Source organism: Centropristis striata, chromosome 12 (genome assembly GCF_030273125.1).
Source record: "Centropristis striata isolate RG_2023a ecotype Rhode Island chromosome 12, C.striata_1.0, whole genome shotgun sequence".
Lineage (NCBI taxonomy): Eukaryota > Metazoa > Chordata > Actinopteri > Perciformes > Serranidae > Centropristis > Centropristis striata.
This window is the reverse complement of record NC_081528.1, coordinates 30363567-30385264: the sequence shown is the minus strand read 5'-3', so window position 1 is coordinate 30385264 and position 21698 is coordinate 30363567. Positions and strand designations below refer to the sequence as shown.

The window sequence follows — 21698 nt, the reverse complement described above, 5'->3', positions numbered from 1 at the left end:
ACACTTCATGATACGTTTGGCACCACAACACAGACATATGAGCACCAATAAACAGACAGACTGAAGAGGTAACAGTGTCACTGGTGATTTTAAGGATATTTTGAGTGCGAGTCTCATTTCACAGACTTTAGGAAGAGGTATTGATGGCTCTCTTGGATGCGCGACTTCAACAGTGCAGGTAGACAAAGAGTGGATGGATGAAGGCGAACTGGATGAGCAATGTTGAGGGAAAAAACATGGAATTCGAGTTCAGTCTTTAAATATAACTTTGATGTTTATTTGAACATAGTAAGGCTGTGTATAACATATATTTCTCTGCATTGAGTTTTTAAAAATTAATAAAGATCCTTTCAGTACATCACAATTTCTGTACATGTACACTGTGCATTTTCTGTACCATCTGTAAAAGGCAGTTTCCTGCAAGTTTCTCACAGTAGTTGAAGGCGGAAACAAAGTGCCATTCCACATCACTGAAGTTGATACATTTAGTTTGATGCAGCACAATGAAGAATTTGCATATTTTAAGTTACATTTCAACAACAGTAACTTCTGTTTTGGTATTTTTTTTAAAACCCCACTCAACCTATATCATAAACATACTGGTAAAAACATTTCCCTTTTTTCATTAAGCAGAGAGAAGAGCACCAATAAACAGACAGACTGACTGAAGAGTGTCACTTGTGATTTTAAGGATAATTAAAGTCGTAGAGTCATACACATCCACACACTTGAATTACAATAAAAATATGTTGTGGATTTCCCCAAATTAAACCGTCTACTTCACCTTTAAATAGTGTAGATAAATCCTTCTGTGAACATGATCCAAGAGTGTAAAGAATGCTCCTGGACCGCATTTCTCTGCAAACTGAAATGCACCCACAAGCACTTGATACATATTTCAACACAACAGACATAGACAAACACACAAACAAACAAACTGAAGAGGTAAAAGTGTCACTGGTGACATTAAAACATTTTGAGTGCAAGTCATTTCACAGACTTTAGGAGGAGGCATTGATGGCTCGCTTGGAGGCGAGACTTCGACAGTGCAGGTAGACAGAGAGGGGATGGATGAAGGCGAACAGGATGAGCAGCGTCAGAGCGATGTTCACCTACAGACACGTAAAGGGAGAGAGAGGAGGAAGCAGTTAGAGGAGAGATCATAGATAAGATGGAGATAAAGGGAGTAAGATTTACTGTGGTATCAAGTTAATGTGGTGTACTCACATATAAAGGATCTCCGTCCAGAGGTCCATTCACCAGGGCGAAGCAGGCGTACTGCAGCAGAGAAAACACTGCAGACAGAGCCATGACCAGACCATACAGCTTCCCAAAGTGGCAGGGTGGAAATCTACACATGCACAAAGTGATGACATGGCAAAGAGAAAGATGTGGTTAAAAAAAAGTTTAGAAAATTGCTCCCATGCTACTCTCATCTTGAGTTTTTAAAGTCATTTTTAAAATGTGTATATAATGGAAGCCCTTTGGGGGGCGTCCTTGTGGTAAAGGGATCAATTGGCAATACCCATCAACACAGTAAAGGAATAAATTGAACTAGAAAACAAAGTGATCTCTGTTGCACCGTACAATTATTCATGAAAGTACATGAATTGTGTATAAAATGTGTTTCTATGTACTGCCCACAACAGGAACACACTTCATTTTTGTCCACAAAACGAATATGTGCTGTGTTTAATACATGAATGTGTTTGATACTCACGCCACACTGATGAAGGCTGCGTTCCCACCGAAGAGGAAGGAGCGGTTTATCACCTGTATGACGAAGGTGAAGTACTGAAGCGGCAGGTTCGGGATGGTGGCACAGACTGAGAACACCACACACTGCAGTGCCGTCAGGAAGAGAGAAAGGACCGAAGAACGCAAGTCTGCTTCCTGTTCACTCTCTCCTACAAACACAAAGAAAAACACACACCAGTAAAATGATGAATACCCTGCACTCTATGCACATTTCATATCTATCATCAGATTTAGCTTGTGTTCTTTTTTTTTTAAATTCTGACTGATTCAAACTGCCACTGCCTATGTGCCAGTGTAGTCAGCTTGGAGCTTCCAGACTTTACTGTCCTGCTCCTGTTGGCTCCTTGGCACTCAGAAAGCCATGATCCAATGCGAAGAAATCCATGACAACTGGATGTCTATCACAGCTGAAGCTCCTTTCAGACCTTAAAATGTTTCCCATCTTTCCGACATTCTAAAAGTCATTCAATTTTCAAATCCCCTTAAAACTTTTAAAATTATTAAAACGTAATTGAAGCTTAGTAAAAAAGCTTTTTTCCTCACATTTTTACAATACATTACGTAGTATGTATTGCACCGAATGTTCAGAGCTAGAATGGATGACCTCACAGTTAGAGTGGAGAGGAGCAAACTTGTGTTCATGTCCATAATTTTGAGTCTTCATAAATAATTTCCAGCTTAAAAGTTTGGGAAAATGTGCGCTTGTCGTAGACAAGTTACAATTGAAACAAACAGACTTAAACTTTTTGGCTTTTTGGCCCCTCAATGTGACAGAAACTCCAAGACACAATCCCCTAGACACTAATGTTAACTGAGAGCAGAACAATTTAAATTTAAACTCATTAACACATTTTTAACACTACACTGACAAAAATAACACTGTGTTCCTCAAGGTGTCCTACAACTCGCTGTAAAGAAATAAAACTGGAGAGTCATGTTTTTTAACTGAGAAGCAAAAGGTCAGGAGGAGCGACTTCATGTGTTTTAATGATAGTCAGCAGCAGTGTTCTCCAAGCAGCGACATCGCACTGCACTATAGAGATCGGATGGATTTGATGTCCTGATGAACTGATTAAGATCAGCTAATGCAGTATGTCACATTCAGTCAAATCAGGAACAAACACACAGACAGACACATAAACCCACACACAACATTCCCTACTGATTTTACAGATTAAAGCCCACTATTATTGTTTTTTGTCTCTCTTTAAAGTATAGCCAGACATGACTCATCACTTCCATTATTCATCATATCTCATCAATAAGTCTCCATAATTTTTTCTCTGTTTCTGATTAGAACATTGCTCTTTAGCCATCCTTGGGACCTCCGTCTCCACACACTACAGTTCATCACCATTATTCAGCACTTTTCCTACTAGTTAAGTGTAGGGTCAGCTCTTCATTTTGGATACATTATTGGTATTATTGAACTTTTCAATGACATTAATTCCACCCAATCCCAATTTAAAAAAAAAAACCTATTCCTACTTCAACTTCTTCTGACAAATTCCTGACATATTGTCAGCTATTCCAACAGCAATTTCCTTAGAAAGTGCATTCTCTAATTAGTTTTAGTTTGTTACCTGCAGCACGAGGTTTGCCCTTGTTTCTGTCCATGATGAGACCGTTCCAGGGAGCACACAGCACGCCACACAGCTGCGTTATGGCAAAGGCATTAATGTACCGGCTCACTGCAGGGACACACAAGCACAGACAAGAGAGTGAGGAACAAAATACTCCTATAATCTACAGCAACTTTTTGCTCATATAATATAACTTTAGTCACGTCCTCTTTGTTGAAACACAAACTACTTGGAATTAGGAAGGTTTATACAAACATGCACTGTGGCTATCACAGTCGGACATGACTTAGTGTTTGTACCCAGTGAAGGCTCTCCCTCTGTCAGCCGCTGCAGCATGGGGTTAAGGGTGCCAATGAAGAGGTAATGTCTGAGCAGCATCACTGACAACCAAAGCACGTGCAGCCAAAAGAGCCTGGACAGCACACACTCACGGAGACTCTTCTCTGAGAGGGATGAGGAAAGATCAAGAGAAATAGGATGTATAATTACTTTACTCTGGCATAGATAGATAGATAATTACATAACATGTAACAGAGTGAAGTCAACAAACCTTGTTTGACAGGAATATCCTCGACTTCCTCTGTCGCCATCTCTGTGTTATCATTTGCAGTTATGTGCAAGGTCAGAGTCTTTGATTTACCACAGGTTACCCTGACAAAGGTCAAAGGTCACAGGGGGTCAGACACAGACTGAGGGCGTTGTGGGAAATAATAATTTACTCTAAATAAGGTTATATTAACATTACACGATAACAGAGATATTTCCAAGGAATGTGGCACAATGATTTGAAAATAGTCAGTGCTGATAAAATTAAAACATGTGTTTTCTGGGGTTTTTTTTGACAAGAAACTTGAATTCGGTTGTTTCTTTGCCTTTCAATTCTTGCATAAATGCATTTATCATGAAGCAGTATTATTTGGATTTGTTAGAAAGCTCCGGGTTTCTGTTTATTTGTGGATTTTTACTGAAAACTATGCACATTTTTGTAAAAAAAAAGAAGAAGAAAAAAAAGCTGATTGGCCTTTTGTTTTTTTACACATCAAAAACCTGCTGGTCTTTCTTTCTGTAAGAGTACAATGATTCAACTGAAAACTATAGTAGCAAAGAGCATAAATGATATATTTTGTTAAACTTTAATTGTTTGTTTGCGTGTATGAGGTGTGTGTATGTGTGTGTGGGGGTTTTTTTGGGGGAATTTGTACCCGTATGTGTAGTCATCAGGCAGCGGGTAGGGAATGTGGCCTCTGGGCATCAAGAAGATAGTCCTGAGCAGGTGAATGACGCTGCAGGCGGACAGGAAGAGGAAGGGAGGGAGCAGAGAGATTCCAGCCTCATATATCAGCTGCAGGATGGGGATCATTGTTTCAACATGAGATGGTATATAAATTTAATTTACGAGAGTGTATATATGTTTCTCACCTTGATAACAAAGAAGAGTGCTGACGATGAGTCAAAGGCCCCGTTATAGAGAGTGATGATGGTGGAGCGACGTGAGCCGAACAGGTTTCCCACCTTACGGAGAGAAATTGAACTGATTAAAGTTGCATTTAAGTGTGTATGTTTTTTTGTGTCCTTTTTGTATCTACTTCTCTATCATTTGATTAAAAAAAAAGTATTCCTGTCAAGTTGTATCACCTGTTTGAACATGAGGATGTGGTTTTGGAATCACAACTACACCATTAAAATGTATTAAAACGTCACAGTTTCCCAGAGAGGGCTTTGTGCACAGACACTGTTTATTTGGTAAACATAACCTTGAACATAAAAACTCTTTCGCTTCCAAAAATAGCTCTTACAACTGAGTTAGTGGTTCCTTATCATGTGTTGTTTCCACTCACTAAATACTACATTAAAAGAGTACACATACAATAGAGGCAGGGGCCGGCTGCACATTCGGAAGTTTGGCTTTGGATTTAATTTCATTATAGTAATAATATATATTTTAAAAAAACAGCATTTTTATATTATGATTTAGTTGCATTACAGGGGACAGTGTCTTAGAGGACATAATTGTAGAGTCAAACCTCATTTTGTTTTTTTATATGTATATTTATTTGCCCATGCAGCAGTTTTCCAAATGCAGTTTAGAGCAAATATCAATCAGAAATTGTGGATTTTAATAATTAAAGTAATGAATGAACGAGATGAATAAAAAAAAACCCCAATAATATTTATAATCTGAATGCATCAGTACCGGCATGTTGGTAATTAGAAACAGTATTCCACCCATTGCTATGAAGGAGAGAGCTGGGAAGAGCAGGTTGGACATAACTGAAAAGAAAAAATGTGGAAAATGAGAATCTACAGCTGCAACATTTGAGAGGAAAAGCACAAAGGAATGTTTTTCACCTGCAGTCGAGAAGGCCACCAACAAGGTACCCGCTGTGTAAAGAACTCTGATGGGAGAAAGAAATACCACTGTCACCTTATCATTTTATTGGCTGAATGGGAGCTTTACAGTAATCAGGCATGAGATTGTTGTTTACAATTGTTGGATTAAGAGATATCTGGGCTGTAAGCGACTTCTTCATCACAGGGTCTCTAAATCGGCACCAAAAATAAACATTGTGCTGACATTTCTCTTTTCCCCTCATCTTTTCACCTTTTCTCATAAGACACTTTAACATTCTGCATTGCTAAGTGTCAGGCTCTAGTATGTATCCCGCATCTCTATTGGCTTGTTCTGGAGACCTCACGCTCACTAAAAGGGTGCTACTCTTTGTCTACCCCCTTGCTGTGTTAGTTTTGTTTGTTTGTCTTTTTTTTTTTTTTTTTATCTTATGGATGCATGACTTACTTGGTGATTATGTTATACGTATATACAGGTGCATCTCAATAAATTAGAATATCATAGAAACGTTTATTTATGTCAGTAATTCAATTCAAAAAGTGGAAATAACACATTATAAAGCTTTAAAATATACCATACCATATGCCATTAAAAAAACTCCAAACTATCCCTTTAACTCCTCAAGAAATTAAGATGTTGCTAAACTCACATTGCAATGAGCCTAGACACTGCGGTCCCAAACCGATCAAAGAAGAAACCACTAGGCAGCGTCATGAAAATGCATAGAAAGGAAGCAATAGTGAAAACAAGCGAGAACTGTTCATCCTGTCCACTGCAATCTGTAAACACATAAACAAAAGAGCCAAGGTTGAGAAATATGTGTTTAAAAGAAAGATGTTTAGAAATGTTGCTTAAAATTCAAAGTAGTGGAGGCAAAGACATCAAACTGACCTAAGTCTGTTCCATTGGCTGTTGTGGTGTTGATGCACTCAGAGCTGAAGTAGTCCTCTTTCTTCAGTACAAAAACAAGCGAAGCCCATCCAAAAAGGGCTCCAGCAAAACACAGACACTCCACCAGACCTGTAGCAAAGGTGAGGCCACGCTGCACCACCGAGCTTTTCCCAAGACCCGCCATGGTCCCTCTTTGTTAAGATACTGGTAGGTCATGAGACTTTTAAGAAGAGGAATCAATTAAAATGTGCCAAAGTGTTTTTAAATCAAACCAGCCATTTAGAAATTGTAAAATGCACAGGTAAGTTGTGTAATTCTCTAACTTGCTCTCTAGTGCTCACAGTTCAGTCTCTCTGGGTCTCCCCAAGTGTCCTCACAAACCACACCTGTCTGCTCTTGATCCACTCTCTTTCTTTATATAGACCTTCTCTTCCTTTCTCTTCCTCAACAGTTACCTCCTTCCCCTTTCTGTCATGGGCTCTGGTGCAGCATGCCACGCCCCCTCATCAGAGGAGAACTGCTGCACCTGCAGAGCTCAGCTGGAGCTCATTCAGAGCTCATCTAGCTCCAGCATTTAAGCCTCACCAGGCCAGCACCACTTGCCAGATTGTCTCTTTCATGCAGAACTTTCCTGTGCTTTCTCTTGGTTTGAGTTTCTGAGTCTGTTCCTGATTCTGTCTCCTCGTCTCTGCCCTGGTAAACCTGCCTGTCTTCTGTCCCTCACTCTGATTCCAGCCTGTGTGTTTCCTGGTTGGATTTTCACCGTTCCTGTGTTGGTGTCTGCTGCTCAGGCTTCTCTGAAGAGGATTATTACTTGCCGGTCGCCTTCCCTGCTTCAGAGCTGTGCTCGGGACAGTGGTATTTCTGTGGTATTTCTGTGTCATTCAGAGACTCTAGTTGCAAGACTGTTTGAGTTTATTGTTTCCTGTTGTGTGTAGAAAAATAAAAAAAGACCTGGCTCTCAATCTTGGTTGTACTGCATTTGGATCCTGCTGGATTCATGACACCTTTCCACCCAAATGTTTCCCCTTTCTCCCCCTATCCTTTCTGATAGCCTGTCAAGGAAGAGGCTGCAGTAACTCATGACTTCCTGTGATGCTCTTGGCTTCACCTGAGTAAAACCTCAACTTTTTGCAGTAACAGAAGACCCTGGAAAGTTGCGTTATGGGAAGTGTAGTGACCCGTACTGAGAAATAAAATTCTGTGTATCAGGGTCTCTGATGCATAGATTGTTACAACTTTTTTTTTTTAAATCTTCCTTATTCACGTCTCCAGACTACATGGAAGTGCACTACTAAATGGCTGAATTATGTATGACACGATAAACTCTTGGAAGTAAAGTTCTTAAAGTTTTTTTCTTACCATCAGCTTGACTTGTTGTTCTTACTTCTCCTCTTCTCAGGCATTTTTAAAATCTCCTTACACATCTTTCATTGTAGAAAAGTAATTCAAACATCAAAATATTCAGCTCAGAACATTTCCGTATGCATTTTTCCAATTAGTATCTTTGATAATTTCAGAATTCCACATATTCTGGAATTTTTCGAGGAACCTGACAGAAATTCAACTCTTGACACTTTTTCATGCATCAATTACTCATATTACTTACTCACATTATTGTCATCATTAAACTCATATTAATTGCAGCCAATTTCACTTTTCAAACTATTTCTACTTCAGTTTCTGACACTTTCCTGTGCCGGCATGGCAGTGTACTGTCAGCGATTCAGCATTCCCACTGCAATTTCTTCAGAAATTGCATTCTGTAATTACTAGTAATATCCTTATTTAAAATCTCTAAGATTGTATTAGTTAAGCTGCATTTTATGTCACGAAAAGTGCTATATAAATAAAGTTTATTGGTGGAAATGCTGGAGGACACCTTGTTACATGGCCCCATTGTAACACACTTAATTACTCCAATTGTAAACACACACACACACACACTGTGTGCTGTTTGTCCAAGACTGCATATCAATTGAGGGACAGTTGAGTTGTCAACGTTTGAATTACTGTAGCAGTTGTTTCCTAAGGACAGGACTGCTGTTCGGTTTCGTGACCATCTTTTGTTTGTTTGTTTGTTTGTTTTAGTACACTCTTTTACAGTTTCGGTGGTGCCTCCCTTGCATCACAGTAAATTCCACTGACAATTTACCCACACAAGAAACTGAATAGCTTTGTCTTTGACATTTCCCTTTGACGTTGCCCAATCAAAACAGTTAACAAAAAGATAATAAATTGTAATTAAATATAAAAAGCCAACACAAATTTTAAGATTTAACTAAACACAAAATAAGAATAGGGGCTTAGGAAAGTATTAATCCACAGGAATTTAATAGACTATGGGAGAGCCAAACCATCTTGGGGGGTTTGGGGTAATACTTCCCCGGGAGAAATAATTGTACATTTTTAAGTTAAATGCTAGCCTGGCTAACACCAGACCAAATCTCATTGGAGATTAGGTCTGGACAACTTCAATGCTTTTCTCCGTAGAGGAGGTGTGGTTTACGATCGTCCAGAGCCGTTTATTGGGAGCTTAGAATGTCTATCAAAGCGTCTGTAGGTAGCTCTTAGCCAATCAGATCAGTTATACCAGATGATGTAGTAGAGCAACAGAGATGGATGTTTGTTCTGTGTGTGCCTGTGAGAGAGTGTTGTTTGCTGCGTTGCTTCTCCAGTTCTCGCTTTCTGCAAGATTATTTATTTTCACGCTTTATTCCCCCTCATGTCATTCTGCCACACACATCCACTGATTTTATGGGCAATAAACAAGCTGCTGCGGGCCTCTCGGCGGCTCCGCTGTCCCCCGGCTGGTAGCGAGATCACCGGTGGAGACCGCTAATAGCCCCGCTACCGGTGATCTCGCTACCAGCCGGGGGACAGCGGAGCCGCCGAGAGACCTTTCGCCTTTCAACTTTCGCTCTAAACTATTTAAAACACCATCTACAGCTAAAGAGAGTTTCGCGTCTGCAGCAGCCATGTTGGATCCGGAAAGCTTCCAAGTGCCGAGTAGTACGCGTCATCGTCTCACCGTCCCTCCCCGATCTGTGATTCGATCCCTAAAACAGGGCTAAGATCTCCCTCTAGTTTCCAGACCCTGCCACAGTTCGAAATTAAATTCGAGCGCGCAAGGCAGTCTGGGTATACCCAGGCTAGTTAAATGCATCAATCTTGTGCACTTTGAGAGCTAAACATGAGCACCTCACATAACATCTTTCATTTGGGAGAAACTAATATATAAGCCTTATCGTTATCCTACCGTGACATTATTAATAGCCAAATTCTTTTTTCTGTAAAAGCCCAAATTTGGTGTCCTCTCACATATTCTCATGTCACTATTCCATCATATACACTGATCTTAATCATTGCATATATTAATGAGTTTGCCTACCTGATCGTAAACATGTAGGGATTATTGTAAAGGAGAATAAGGGATTTTGTGTGTTTTATTTAAGAAATCATATTTTGACAATCTTGAAAATTCTGTGGTGAATTCTGTTATTTTGTTAACACATTCGTTTTTTGGGATTAACTCAACTTTAATTGTTAGCTAATGTAGCTTGTGGCTGCTGAATGGCATATACAACAGTGTGTTTGGATCACCTCTGACCCACACACACGAGAGATCGTGTGGGGGCGGGACTGATACAGCACATTTCTCTATCATGCTGGCATTATTTTGAAGCGGAGAAGCGGGGTGTAAAATGTACATGCTGTCGTGAATCGCAACTTGTTTATTAAAACTATTTCATTAGAATCAAAAATAATACAGCCTAATACAGTAGTCGATTTTGCATAATTATCTAATAGGCTTTGCTATGCAATTAATTTAATGTGGGCGTATTTTTTCATATTAAGAAATAGTGAACATCCTTGCTAGGGTTTTCTTTCCATGCTACATGCAGTAAAGAATTTTGATTAATCACAGAGCGTCACCATTGTTATTATTATTTTTTTATTTGTTGTCTTTTAAAAATATTTATTCTATATCAATGGTATAGCCAAACATGACTCATCACTGGGCGCAACAATGTGCTGCCCACTGCTCCTTGCATGGTGTGTTCACTTGTGTGTAAAAAAAAAGGATGGGTTAAATGCAGAGGGTCTAATCTAATCTAATCTAATCTAATCTAATCTATCTAATCACTTGCATTACTCTTAAGATGGTTTTGGGACCTGTGTCTGAACAACTAATTCAGCACTTTTCCTACTACTTTACCTTTATCTTTCCCCTTTAAGCCACCATTGCAGTGAAATGTCAGCTCTTCAATTAACTTTAAGATATTCCATTTTTGTATACATTATTAGTATTATTCAGCTTTTTTAATGACATTCATTCAATCCCCATTTTCCAACTTCCCTGTCAGCTACCAGTGACCTCTCCCTCGACCTGCTGGATCTCACTACAGACAGCCGCGAGGGAGGCAGTCAGAGGAAGGACAGTGAGGTTTTAGGCTTCAAACGTTTTTGAGGAGACACATCTGTGCAACCTAAACTTAAGAACTCATATTGTGACCAGTGTTGTGTCCCAACTGGTTTTCACACTAGTTGCCATACTTGTGTGTGCATCAACAGCAGCAGCTGTGTTCTGACTCTGTCAGCAGATTTGTCACATTTTCATAAACAAGTAATTGACGATGTCCAATATGCAATTTTCCATTTGTACATTAAGGTATAATACATAAAGCTAAATTTATGTTTCGTTTCTGGCCTTTATTTATTTTCAATATCCACTTAATGTATTTTCTATACCAAGTGCATAATGTTTCTTAGAACAGTTGAAAACTGAATAATTTACTTGGAGAAAAGTACAGATTAAATACTGAGCATTCACTTAATGACAAAGCTTGAGTGCACATCAAAAGATTGTAGCTAACAGTTAAACTAAGAAGCCAACAGATGGCAGCGTTGTTTCACTTGTTCTATCTGATCTATCAGAACGAACTGACATGGTAAAACAATCAGTGCAGAAACATCAGAGTCATGTGAATGAGCAAAGTTTAAGTCTCATTTCACAGACTTTAGGAGGAGGCATTGATGGCTCGCTTGGAGGAGAGACTTCGACAGTGCAGGTAGACAGAGAGGGGATGGATGAAGGCGAGCAGGCTGAGCAGCGTCAGAGCGATGTTCACCTGCAGACACATAAAGGGAGAGAGAGGAGGAAGCAGTGAGAGGAGAGTTCATTGACAAAGATGGAGATAAAGGGGATATATATATGTGTACTCACATATAAAGGGTCTCCATCCAGAGGTCCATTCACCAGGGCGAAGCAGGTGTACTGCAGCAGAGAAAACGTTGCAGACTGAGCCATGACCAGACCCAACAGCTTCCCAAAGTGGCATGACGGGAATCTACACACGCACATGCACATGCACTATCAGGGGTATTTTATGCCAGTACACTATACTTAAAAGCCTAAAACGCGTCGCCTGTGCCAGCATAAAGTCTGATTAATAGGCATGCTTACAGACACGCGTATTGCGAGTACACCAGATAACATGGGTGACGGGTGAAAAGTGCCACCAGCGAACGTAGCGGACGCCTGTGTGTGTGTGTAACGCGTGTACGCCTATAACAGTTCAGCTGTTACACAGAGTCTCAGCTTCATACGGGATTGTGAAAGCAGAATTTATAGATGAACTCCAAGCCCCAACAGAGCTGTCAGGATATTTCTATCATTTTCAGGCCCGTTTTTATTTTCTTGATGATATTTAATGATAGCATGGGTGAAAGGGATAATTAAAATAATTTCAGCTACTTAAAAATAGTAATAGTAAAGTGCGACGCTCACAGCCAGTTCCCAGTTCTCTCTTGGACATACAGTTCATTACGCATCAGCTGTAATGTACAAATTGAATATTAAGTAGCCATGCAGACCTGTCCAATGAATAAGGATGCTTCTTGAGTAATTTTATGCGCTTGGACATACAGTTCATTAAGCATCAGCCGAGTCGTGTACTTAAATTGCATTTAGGTAGACTGAAACAGCCTAAACTGTGTAATAGGTCTGTCTTGGTAAAACATGGATTGCTTTAATTGTGAAGCGAAGCGGCTGTTAAACTCAAAATTTGCCATCATAGTTTGATAAAAACATATTTTGTTACAAAAAGTAAGAAAGGAAATAAATGTATAATTGCATTTGTAACTCGGCCCTTGTGACCACCCTGGAACTCTTCGTTGACGGGTGGTCGTTATATTTGCGGCTCGCACCGCGTCATGCTTTATTTCTTCTGCTGGTAACAGCTGGCGGCTCAACCTTAAACAGTACAAGTAAATACTGGCGTGAGACAACAGAAAGATTAAAGGCCGGTGTTGTGTCCTTAATGGTTTCCACACTAACTTGTTGCCGTAGGCTATGCGCATGCTCTGTTACGCATGAGCTGTCCGTGGTACTGAAACAACAATCGCCGTTAATGTGAGGATTCTATCTGATGTTGTGCTGTTCCTTAACACCTTATCTACTGTTTGGGTTCATCTGTAGTCGGCACTTTGTGCAATAAAATGATTTATTGTGCCGTACGATAGAGCCTATACGCATGTTTTGTCTTTACTGTTGTATTGTGTACAGCCTTTATAGAGCTCTGTTGGGAGAGCTTGTGTTATATAGGCAGTGTTTTATTATTTCTGCCTTCGCCACTGACACACAGTCTCAGCTTCATATGGTATTGTTTATAAGAAAGCATAACTTATAGATGAAGAGAAAGACTATCTCGTACATACCAGATAAACTTAACGTTTTTCCGGCCAAAACCGGAGGCTTAATTAGCCTGTTTTAGGAGTGAAAGTCAGCAAAATGCAGCTTAAACAAAATGTTTTACCTTATTAGCTAACTACAAATATCTGTAAAACATAATGGATCTGTGCATAAGTGCCGAATTGGGTTAAACTGTGTAGATATAAGGCCCTATGGAATCATATTGTGGACTGCTGTCCACATGGCTACTGAATATTCATTAGATAGGTCCGCATGGCTACTTAATATTCAGGGGTGACAGCGATTATGGTGTCTGCAGGCAGGTAAACCTACCTAATTACAGCTGGTGCATAATGAACTGTATGTCCACCCGCGAAGCTGGGAACTGGCTGTGAGCGTCGCACTTTACTATTACTATTTTTTAAGTAGCTGAAATTATTTTAATTATCCCTTTCACCCTTGCTATCATTAAATATCAATTCGATATCATTCAAACCGAGAGAGAGAGAGAGAGAGAGAGAGAGAGAGAGAGAGAGAGAGAGAGAGAGATTTCGTTAACAAGAAAATAAAAATGGGCCTGAAAATAATAGAAATATCCTGACAGCTCTGTGGGGGCTTGGAGTTCATCTATAAGTTCTGCTTTCTTATAAACAATACCATATGAAGATGAGACTCTGTGTAACAGCTGAACTGTTATAGGCGTACACGCGTTACACACACACACAGGCGTCCGCTACGTTTGCTAGTGGCACTTTTCACCCGTCACCCATGTTATCTGGTGTACTCGCAATACCCGTGTTTGTACGCCTATGTAGAATTGTACTTAACAGTCACGCGGGTCTTCATGTCACGTATTTGAGGCGTAGTTCACCCGTCACGCAGCCGTCACGTAGGCGTATGTGCAACAACGCGTGTACAGCGTCTGTGTGACGCCTACGTGACGCCTGTCTGTCCATTGAAAGTGAATGGAATTTACACGCGCACGTTAGACGTTTGATGTCATCGCATAGGCGCTGTACACGCGTTTTAGTATAGTGTGCTGGCATAAAATGCCCCTCATACATGCACATGCACACGCACGCACACACACACACGCACGTACGCACACACACACACACACACACACACACACACACACACTCTGTTACAGAGTGTCCTGAGGACAGCAGGCTTGTTGCTTGTTGTTGCTTGAGCCCAGAGCACAAGAGTAGAGTTTGTGTTTACACTACACAGGTTGAGCGTTGACGCGCTCATCCATACAAAGTATATAGATAAACATCCTCCTCGTTGTGAAAAATACATTTAAACAAATCGATAGCAGTCCAACTAGATAACAAAAAAAGTAGAGGGGTGATGCCAGTTTATCATACAACAGCAGTCATAGTGTTTATGTGTTGTCAAGATATTGTTGTCATAGAAAGAATCCTTGTCTGCCAGGGAAAAAAGCTTTATCTGCAAATCCCTCTGGATTGGTAATGAACTCCAATAAACGGTCAGTCTGTGGCCTAGAGGTTAGGAATCAGGCTTGTAACTGGAGAGTCACTGGTTCGAATCCCAGCACTGACATGTCTAGGATTGAAGTGCCCTTGAGCAAGGTACCTAACCCCCCCTCCACAGCTCCCCGGGCGCAGTAATGTGCTGCCCACTGCTCCTTGCATGGTGTGTTCACTTGTGTGGTTTTTTTGGTGGAAGTACAACTCTGAGTTCTGCCACATCCAGAAGTACTTGGACGACACTGCTATTGTGGCATGTATCAGGAATGGACAGGAATCTGAATATAGGGATCTGATAGAAGCCTTCAGTGACTGGAGTCACAAGAACTATCTCCTACTGAACACCTCAAAGACTAAGGAAATGATCAGAGATTTTCGCAGGTTCAAGCCCCCCCTTCAGCCAGTGAATACCTGTGGGGTGGACATGGAGGTGGTGCCAAGTTCTAAGTATCTAGGTATATACCGGGATAATAAGTTGGACTGGTCCCTAAACACAGACGCTCTCTACAAAAAGGGGCAGAGCTGCCTCTTTTTCTTAAGGAAGCTCAGATCTCTGGACGTCTGTAGTAAGATGCTGCAGATGTTTTATCAGTCTGTGGTGGTAGTGTGTTGTTTTATGCTGCAGTCTGCTGGGGAGGCAGCATCACACACAGAGATGCAAGGATGTTGGACAGACTGGTCTAAAGATCTGGTTCTGTTGGAGCCAGGTTGGACACACTGGAGGAGGTGGTGGAGAGATAACCTGTCAAGATGTTCGAGGCCATCTTAAAAATACCCAGATCATCCGCTACAAAAACCTTTATGGACCAAAAAAACAGCAGTGGACGGCTCCTCTCTCTCCGTTGCAGGACGGAGAGATACAAAAGATCCTTCGCTCCTACAGCCATCAGGCTGTCTCATTCTAACAGAGATTCTACCAGACTAACTGAATTTCCCCTTGGGGATAAATAAAGTAATTTTGATTTGATTTGATTTTGATTTGTAATGCAAAAGTTGTATAACACATTAATCTACACAGACAGTGATATCATAAATAAACTTGTTCCATGCAAATGATGGTAACTAGTCATATGCAATATTTTGAAAGTTGAAAGTGACTTGCTCAACACTGTTTATAAAAATGTGTATGTATGTACTGTGCAGCTCAGGAACATATATCAGAGTAGCCCACAGGGACCTACAGTATGTGCTGTGAGTTGTGCATGTGTTTGATACTCACGCCACGCTGATGAAGGCTGCGTTCCCACCGAAGATGAAGGATCGGTTGATCACCTGCAGGACGAAGGTGAGATACTGAAGCGGTAGGTACGGGATGGTGGCACAGACTGAGAACAGCAGACACTGCAGCGCCGTCAGGAAGAGAGAAAGCACTGAGGCCCGCAGATCTGCTTCCTGTTCACTCTCTCCTATAAACGAACAAACAAATGGAAACAAACACCTGTGACATGATAATCCACAGATACAGAAAAGAGCAATCAACAGCATCTTTGGGTTTGTAGGGTTTTATTCCAGCTGAACGCAAGAGATTAGTACTGAGAGAACACCAGGGACACACTGATAGTAGATCAGCCACTGCTTTGGTCGGTTGCGCTCATTTCAATTCCTTATTAGTTTTAGTTTGTTACCTGCAGCACGAGGTTTGCCCTTGTGTCTGTCCATGATGAGACCGTTCCAGGGAGCACACAGCACGCCACACAGCTGCGTTATGGCAAAGGCATTAATGTACCGGCTCACTGCAGGGACACACAAGCAAAGACAAGAGGATGAAAGACGAAGGATAACATTTACACATTTACACATAACAACATAACCTGGATAAATAAAAAAAGTAGTTTTTATTTGATTTTTGATTTGATTGATTTGACCCTACTGCTAAATCAAGAGTGCTAACCACTACACTCCATGGAGCCCTATTATGTTATTATTATTATGCCCTATTAACTTGCTCAAAATAAATTAATCAATTTTTCCCGCTGAAACAGAATGATACAAGCTGACCTGGAGATTTGTTCAAGTTCTAACAGTAGTGTTTATGTGTTTGTACCCAGTGAAGGCTCTCCCTCTGTCAGCCGCTGCAGCATGGGGTTGAGGGTGCCGATGAAGAAGTAATGTCTGAGTTGCATCACTGACAACCAAAGCACGTGCAGCCAAAAGAGCCTGGACATCACACACTCACGGAAACTCTTCTCTGAGAGAGATGAGGGGAGACCACAGAGATAAATGAATGAAGAGGAAAGATGACAAGAAATAGGTATAATCATATGTATGTATAATCATTTTAATTTGTTATGTCTTACTCATCTTTGTTACATGAAAGTGAACAAACCTTGTTTCACTCTGACGTCTTTGAGAGGAATTTCCTCTGCCGTCTTCTGAGTGTCACCATTGGCTGCTCTCTGCTCTAAGCTCAGAGTCTTTGATTTACCACAGGTTACCCTGACAAAGGTCAAAGGTCACAGAGGGGCAGACAGAAAAAAAATATTTGGGTAGCGCTTTATATTAAGGTCCTTGTAATAACCATTCATTAACTAACAAGTAATAAGGCCCTTGTAAGTCCTTACAAGATTCTTATTAACATTATTGTGAGTTTATAAGCTTATATAAGTGTTAATAATGGCATTACAAACACCCATGACCCACCCATTATGTCTTTGCCATGCCTTTATTAATCTTATTTTGTTTGCTTATTGATAATAAAATATACTTTATTGCTCATCTATTATAAGTTAACTATGCTTTTTGCAACTACCGGATCTAAAGCGAGAACAATGCCTTATTACTTGTTAATTAATGATTATTAAGGACCTTATTATAAAGCGTTACCAATATTTGTTGTTTCCATATTAGGAATTAAAGCTCATGAATACACTGAGGATGGAGGAATGAGAAATGGGACCACCTGAGGAGCAAATGAACAATTGGCCTTGGTGTAGTTTGACAATTACGGTGTGTCATTCTAGTTTAACTTGTAGTTTTGCGTGATTGTTTTTCAAATTCGATCTTTTTGTATCTCTGAAGAATTAGCAAGGTGTTGGTGTGTGTGTGATTTTGGGGGGATTTGTACCCGTATGTGTAGTCATCAGGCAGCGGGTAGGGAATGTGGCCTCTGGGCATCAAGAAGATAGTCCTGAGCAGGTGAATAACGCTGCAGGCGGACAGGAAGAAGAAGGAGGAGCGGAAAGAGATGCCAGACTCGTGAAGAAGCTGCAGGAGAAGACATCAAGATCATCATTACAACATCAGATCAGAAAAATATATTTCATATACGAGAGTGGTGAGTGAATGTTTCTCACTTTGATGACAAGGAAGAGTGCTGCAGAAGAGTCGACGGCCCCATTATAGAGAGTGATGATGGTGGAGCGATGTGAGCCGAACAGATTTCCCACCTTACGGAGAGACAAATTCTTGTTCATTACAACAGATGAACGTAGCATTTAAGTGCTTATTTGTCTGCTTCATTACCTGCATGTTGGTCATTTGAAAGAAGCTATCACCTGCTGCCAGGAGAGCAAGAGCTGGGAACAGCAGGTTGGATGAAGCTGATGGTGAAGGAAAAATGAGCATCCACAGGTGTTAGAGTCACTGTTACTTTTTGTCAGCATTTCTTCAGACAGATTTCTTTTATTTTTACCTGCTGTGGAGAATGCCACCATCAACGTTCCAATGGTACAAAGAAATCTGGTGGGAAATATATAAGATGTTATAAAAGACAGTTTAAACAGTTAATAAATGCATGTAAATGCCAGAAGTGAAGTAGTTAGTGAAATAGTAACAAGGGTGACGTGACCTTAAGTGACATACAGTTACGTAAAAACATGATTTACAAAACGTGAGGAAGGAAGTTCCATGATGTTTAAATCACACCGTTTGCTGTTGTTTTCACAATTGTGAATTGTGTGATTGTGAATTCCACCATTTAAACTCTGCATTGCCTTTAACCATTACTACTTCGCCCACTAGAGGGTGGCATGGGACAGTCTATAACAGGGGTGGGCAATTCATTTTCCCAAGGGGCCACATGACCAATACCACGAAGGTTGCAGGGGCCGGACCAAAACTCTGAACTAAATTCTGCTCAATATTAATTTAATCGCTTTGTAAAATAAAGTAAATTATCTGGTTTTGAGCTGCTACTGATAGGAATACATGTTTTGATAAGACTGTAAATCAAATATAGCAGTAAAAAGTAGTAAATACTCCAATCACTATATCACTAGTCCATTTATTTTAAACACAACTGTAAATGTCCTTTAGTAAGCTTCCTATTTGTGTTTTTGTATTATATAGCTTGTTTTTCATGTTTGTACATTTTCAAGATGTTTAACAATGTTGAGGTGCTTTTATTTTGAAAAGGTGCCGTCCAGTGTGAAACGGGTGCTTTCATTTTGAAAGGTAGTGACAGGAAATAACCGGTAGAACGGTTAAATGAAAAAACGAACGGTAAATAATAACGAGTGCGTAGTAATTCATATAAAGTTGATATAAAGTATCAAAAAGGCTTCTAAAATGGCTGACTGACAGGACACAAGGTTTGTTAAAGTTTATTTTCTTCTGTCATATATAAATATTAGTGGCTATATTTGTTGTCTTAACTATAGTAAAAGTGTTGTTAGCTAGTGCTAATGTTTGCTATTTTTTTCAAAATAAAAGCACTGCGGTTATATTGATTTCTAATTTCTGGGTAACATCACGCGGGCCGGACAAGGAAAGCCAATGGGCCGGATGTGGCCCGCGGGCCGCCCAATGCCCAGGTCTGGTCTATAACGTAGACATAAGTCGTATTTTACTGCCTGTACAAATGACCTATATGGTTGTTTTTGAAGGGAGATCAGTCTTATCAGGCCCTATGGGCAGAGCAGGTCTGCATGATGACCAGGGTAACAGAAACTTGGGTGGAGCAGGTCTGGATGACAACCTGAAGGTTGATGACGCAGGCAGAACTGACTTGGAGGCTGACCAAAAGGCTGGAGGCTTGGAACATCATGAGCAATAATTACACTAATAATCACCCGCTTATTTTTGTTCTTTACCAGTCAATATTTACTGTTTCTTTCCTCCTAACTTTCTGACTGCAGGGCTTTTAGTCCTATACTGAGCCACTGTTTTAATACAACAAAAGCAATATTTTAAATCCACTGACTTTATACTCTGAAGTAATTAAGGTAATGTTGGACTTACATCGCAAACAGCCGAGACACTGTGGTACCAAACCGGTCGAAGATGAAACCATTTGGCAGCGTCAGGAAAGTGAACAAGAAGGAGGCGATGGTGAAAACAAGCGAGAACTGTTCATCCTGTCCACTGCAATCTGTAGATACATAAACATAGAGAAAGAGAGATCGGTGTGGTTCAAAGACATGATCAGAGAAGACCACATAAATACGGCCTGTGGCTAAACAGGTGACAATGTTGTTGACAGTTAAGGTCAGAGGAATTTGAGATATCATCAGATACAACTCTTTATGCAGGCCTCTCAGACCTTTATTGTCACCTTTATAGTCACCTGTTCACGAGAAGTGACAATGAAGGTCAGAGAGGCCTGAAATTTTTTTGGAGAATATATTACCCCAGAAATAATCCTTTATATTGTCAGTTTAAGATCATATAATGGGCCATTTTTTAAGAAGCACTGGACTTTTAATAGTGTGTGTGTGTGTGTGTGTGTGTGTGTGTGTGTGTGTGTGTGTGTTCTTGTACTTCCTACATAGTGAGGACCGGAACATGTTTTTAACCAACAGAGTGAGGAGATTTTTGCAAAGTGAGGACATTTCGGCCGGTCCTCACTTCTTTAAAGGCTTTTTTGAGATTTCAGACTTTGTTTTAAGGGTTAAAGGTTACATGATAATGATAATTAAGTGAAACTAACTAAAATTATAGTGAAAATGTCCTTCATTTTCGTCTTTTTCATTTTTTTTCATACATAATGAAGATGGATAAGACAAAGGAAATAAAGGCAAAATTTACTGTGACCTCTTTTAATCTCCCACCCAACAAATATGCCATTACAAAAAACTAAAACAAACAATACAACTAATAAAAACTAAACTAAAACTAAAGCATTTAAAAACTAAAACTAGCAAACTCACTCCAAAAATCAATTAAAACTAACTGAATTTGAATTTGAATTTAAAACTAAAACTAAAACTAATGAAAAATTCAAAACTATTATAACCTTGCAAGGGAATTCACTGTTCCAATGAGGGTCCTCACAAAGATAGAAGTACAAGAATGTGTGTGTGTGTGTGCATGCGCAGGGACTTAATGTTACATTTTATTTGTTTTGGAGAAAGAGTCTTATTATTGAAGAGAAATCCCTGCCATGTTATGGCATCATGGTGGTGGCTTGTTATGTCAACAAACAGTGTGTGTGTGAGTGTGCGGGACCTCAATAACTACAGGGCCTGATAAATCAATGTTGTAATTACTTGACAGACTGTGTTTTCATTGTTTTATCCAGGTGTTTAGTGGAGGTGAAGACATCAGACTGACCTAGGTCCCGTGTTCCATTGACTCCTGTGATGTTGACGCACAGAAAGCTGAAGTAGTTCTCCTTCTTCAAGACAAAAACAAGTGAAGCCCATCCGAACACAACTCCGGCGAAAATCAGACACTCCAACAGACCCGTAATTAAGGTGAGGCAGCGTCGGAATGACAACCTGTTTACAAAACCTGGCATGGTGCTACATATATAAAGAAAGACACATACAAGTGGCTCCTGTCACCTATACCTGGCAAATAAAGGAATAAAATAAATAAATAGAGTCAGTCAACCTCCAAATATAGACAAATCAAAATGTACAAAAGGTACTGTACAACAAAATAACCTACTGTGTAGCCACAAAAACAAAATATATATTTGTTAAGTTTTATTATTCTCCAACTTACTTTCTAGTGCTCAAAGTTCAGCCTCTCTGGGTAGCCGCCAATGT

At 40.1% G+C, this 21698-nt stretch overlaps 2 protein-coding genes and 1 long non-coding RNA gene across 4 annotated transcripts; 1 reads left to right on the top strand and 2 right to left on the bottom strand.

Moving 5' to 3' along the window:
* Positions 1-252: 252 nt before the first annotated feature.
* Positions 253-6961, bottom strand: LOC131981784 (equilibrative nucleobase transporter 1-like). Of its 2 annotated transcripts, XM_059346256.1 has the most exons (13): positions 6906-6950; positions 6583-6802; positions 6341-6470; positions 5691-5737; positions 5536-5612; positions 4761-4853; positions 4544-4683; positions 3892-3992; positions 3641-3784; positions 3342-3449; positions 1721-1907; positions 1228-1351; positions 253-1112 (listed from the first exon to the last, which is right to left on the bottom strand). In XM_059346256.1, exons 2-13 carry the CDS (start codon positions 6764-6766, stop codon positions 1002-1004), a joined length of 1446 nt encoding a protein of 481 aa, XP_059202239.1. In that variant the 5' UTR covers positions 6767-6802; positions 6906-6950; the 3' UTR covers positions 253-1001. The 2 variants fall into 2 exon arrangements, with proteins under 2 accessions (XP_059202239.1, XP_059202238.1); XM_059346255.1 differs by having other exon boundaries at positions 6583-6961.
* A 274-nt stretch (positions 6962-7235) lies between these two features.
* LOC131981323 (uncharacterized) lies at positions 7236-7949 on the top strand. The gene is made up of 2 exons (XR_009395299.1): positions 7236-7440; positions 7637-7949. It is a non-coding gene; the product is annotated as an uncharacterized LOC131981323 (long non-coding RNA).
* A 3370-nt stretch (positions 7950-11319) lies between these two features.
* LOC131982078 (equilibrative nucleobase transporter 1-like) lies at positions 11320-21445 on the bottom strand. The gene is made up of 12 exons (XM_059346642.1): positions 21259-21445; positions 19948-20077; positions 18401-18447; positions 18232-18308; positions 18063-18155; positions 17834-17973; positions 17096-17205; positions 16814-16957; positions 16395-16502; positions 15989-16175; positions 11810-11933; positions 11320-11714 (listed from the first exon to the last, which is right to left on the bottom strand). Exons 1-12 carry the CDS (start codon positions 21443-21445, stop codon positions 11604-11606), a joined length of 1458 nt encoding a protein of 485 aa, XP_059202625.1. The 3' UTR covers positions 11320-11603.
* Between the last annotated feature and the right edge of the window lie 253 nt (positions 21446-21698).

Coding starts and splice junctions, on each gene's coding strand:
- LOC131981784 (XM_059346255.1), bottom strand. CDS start 6,766: ATGGCGGGTCTTGGGAAAAGCTCGGTGGTGCAGCGTGGCCTCACCTTT. Junction 5,613..5,690: donor GGTGGCCTTCTCGACTGCAG/GTGAAAAACATT, acceptor TTTTCTTTTCAG/TTATGTCCAACCTGCTCTTC. Junction 3,450..3,640: donor AGAGGGAGAGCCTTCACTGG/GTACAAACACTA, acceptor GTGTCCCTGCAG/TGAGCCGGTACATTAATGCC.
- LOC131982078 (XM_059346642.1), bottom strand. CDS start 21,445: ATGCCAGGTTTTGTAAACAGGTTGTCATTCCGACGCTGCCTCACCTTA. Junction 18,448..19,947: donor GTGTCTCGGCTGTTTGCGAT/GTAAGTCCAACA, acceptor ATTTCCCACCAG/ATTTCTTTGTACCATTGGAA. Junction 18,309..18,400: donor GGTGGCATTCTCCACAGCAG/GTAAAAATAAAA, acceptor CTTCACCATCAG/CTTCATCCAACCTGCTGTTC.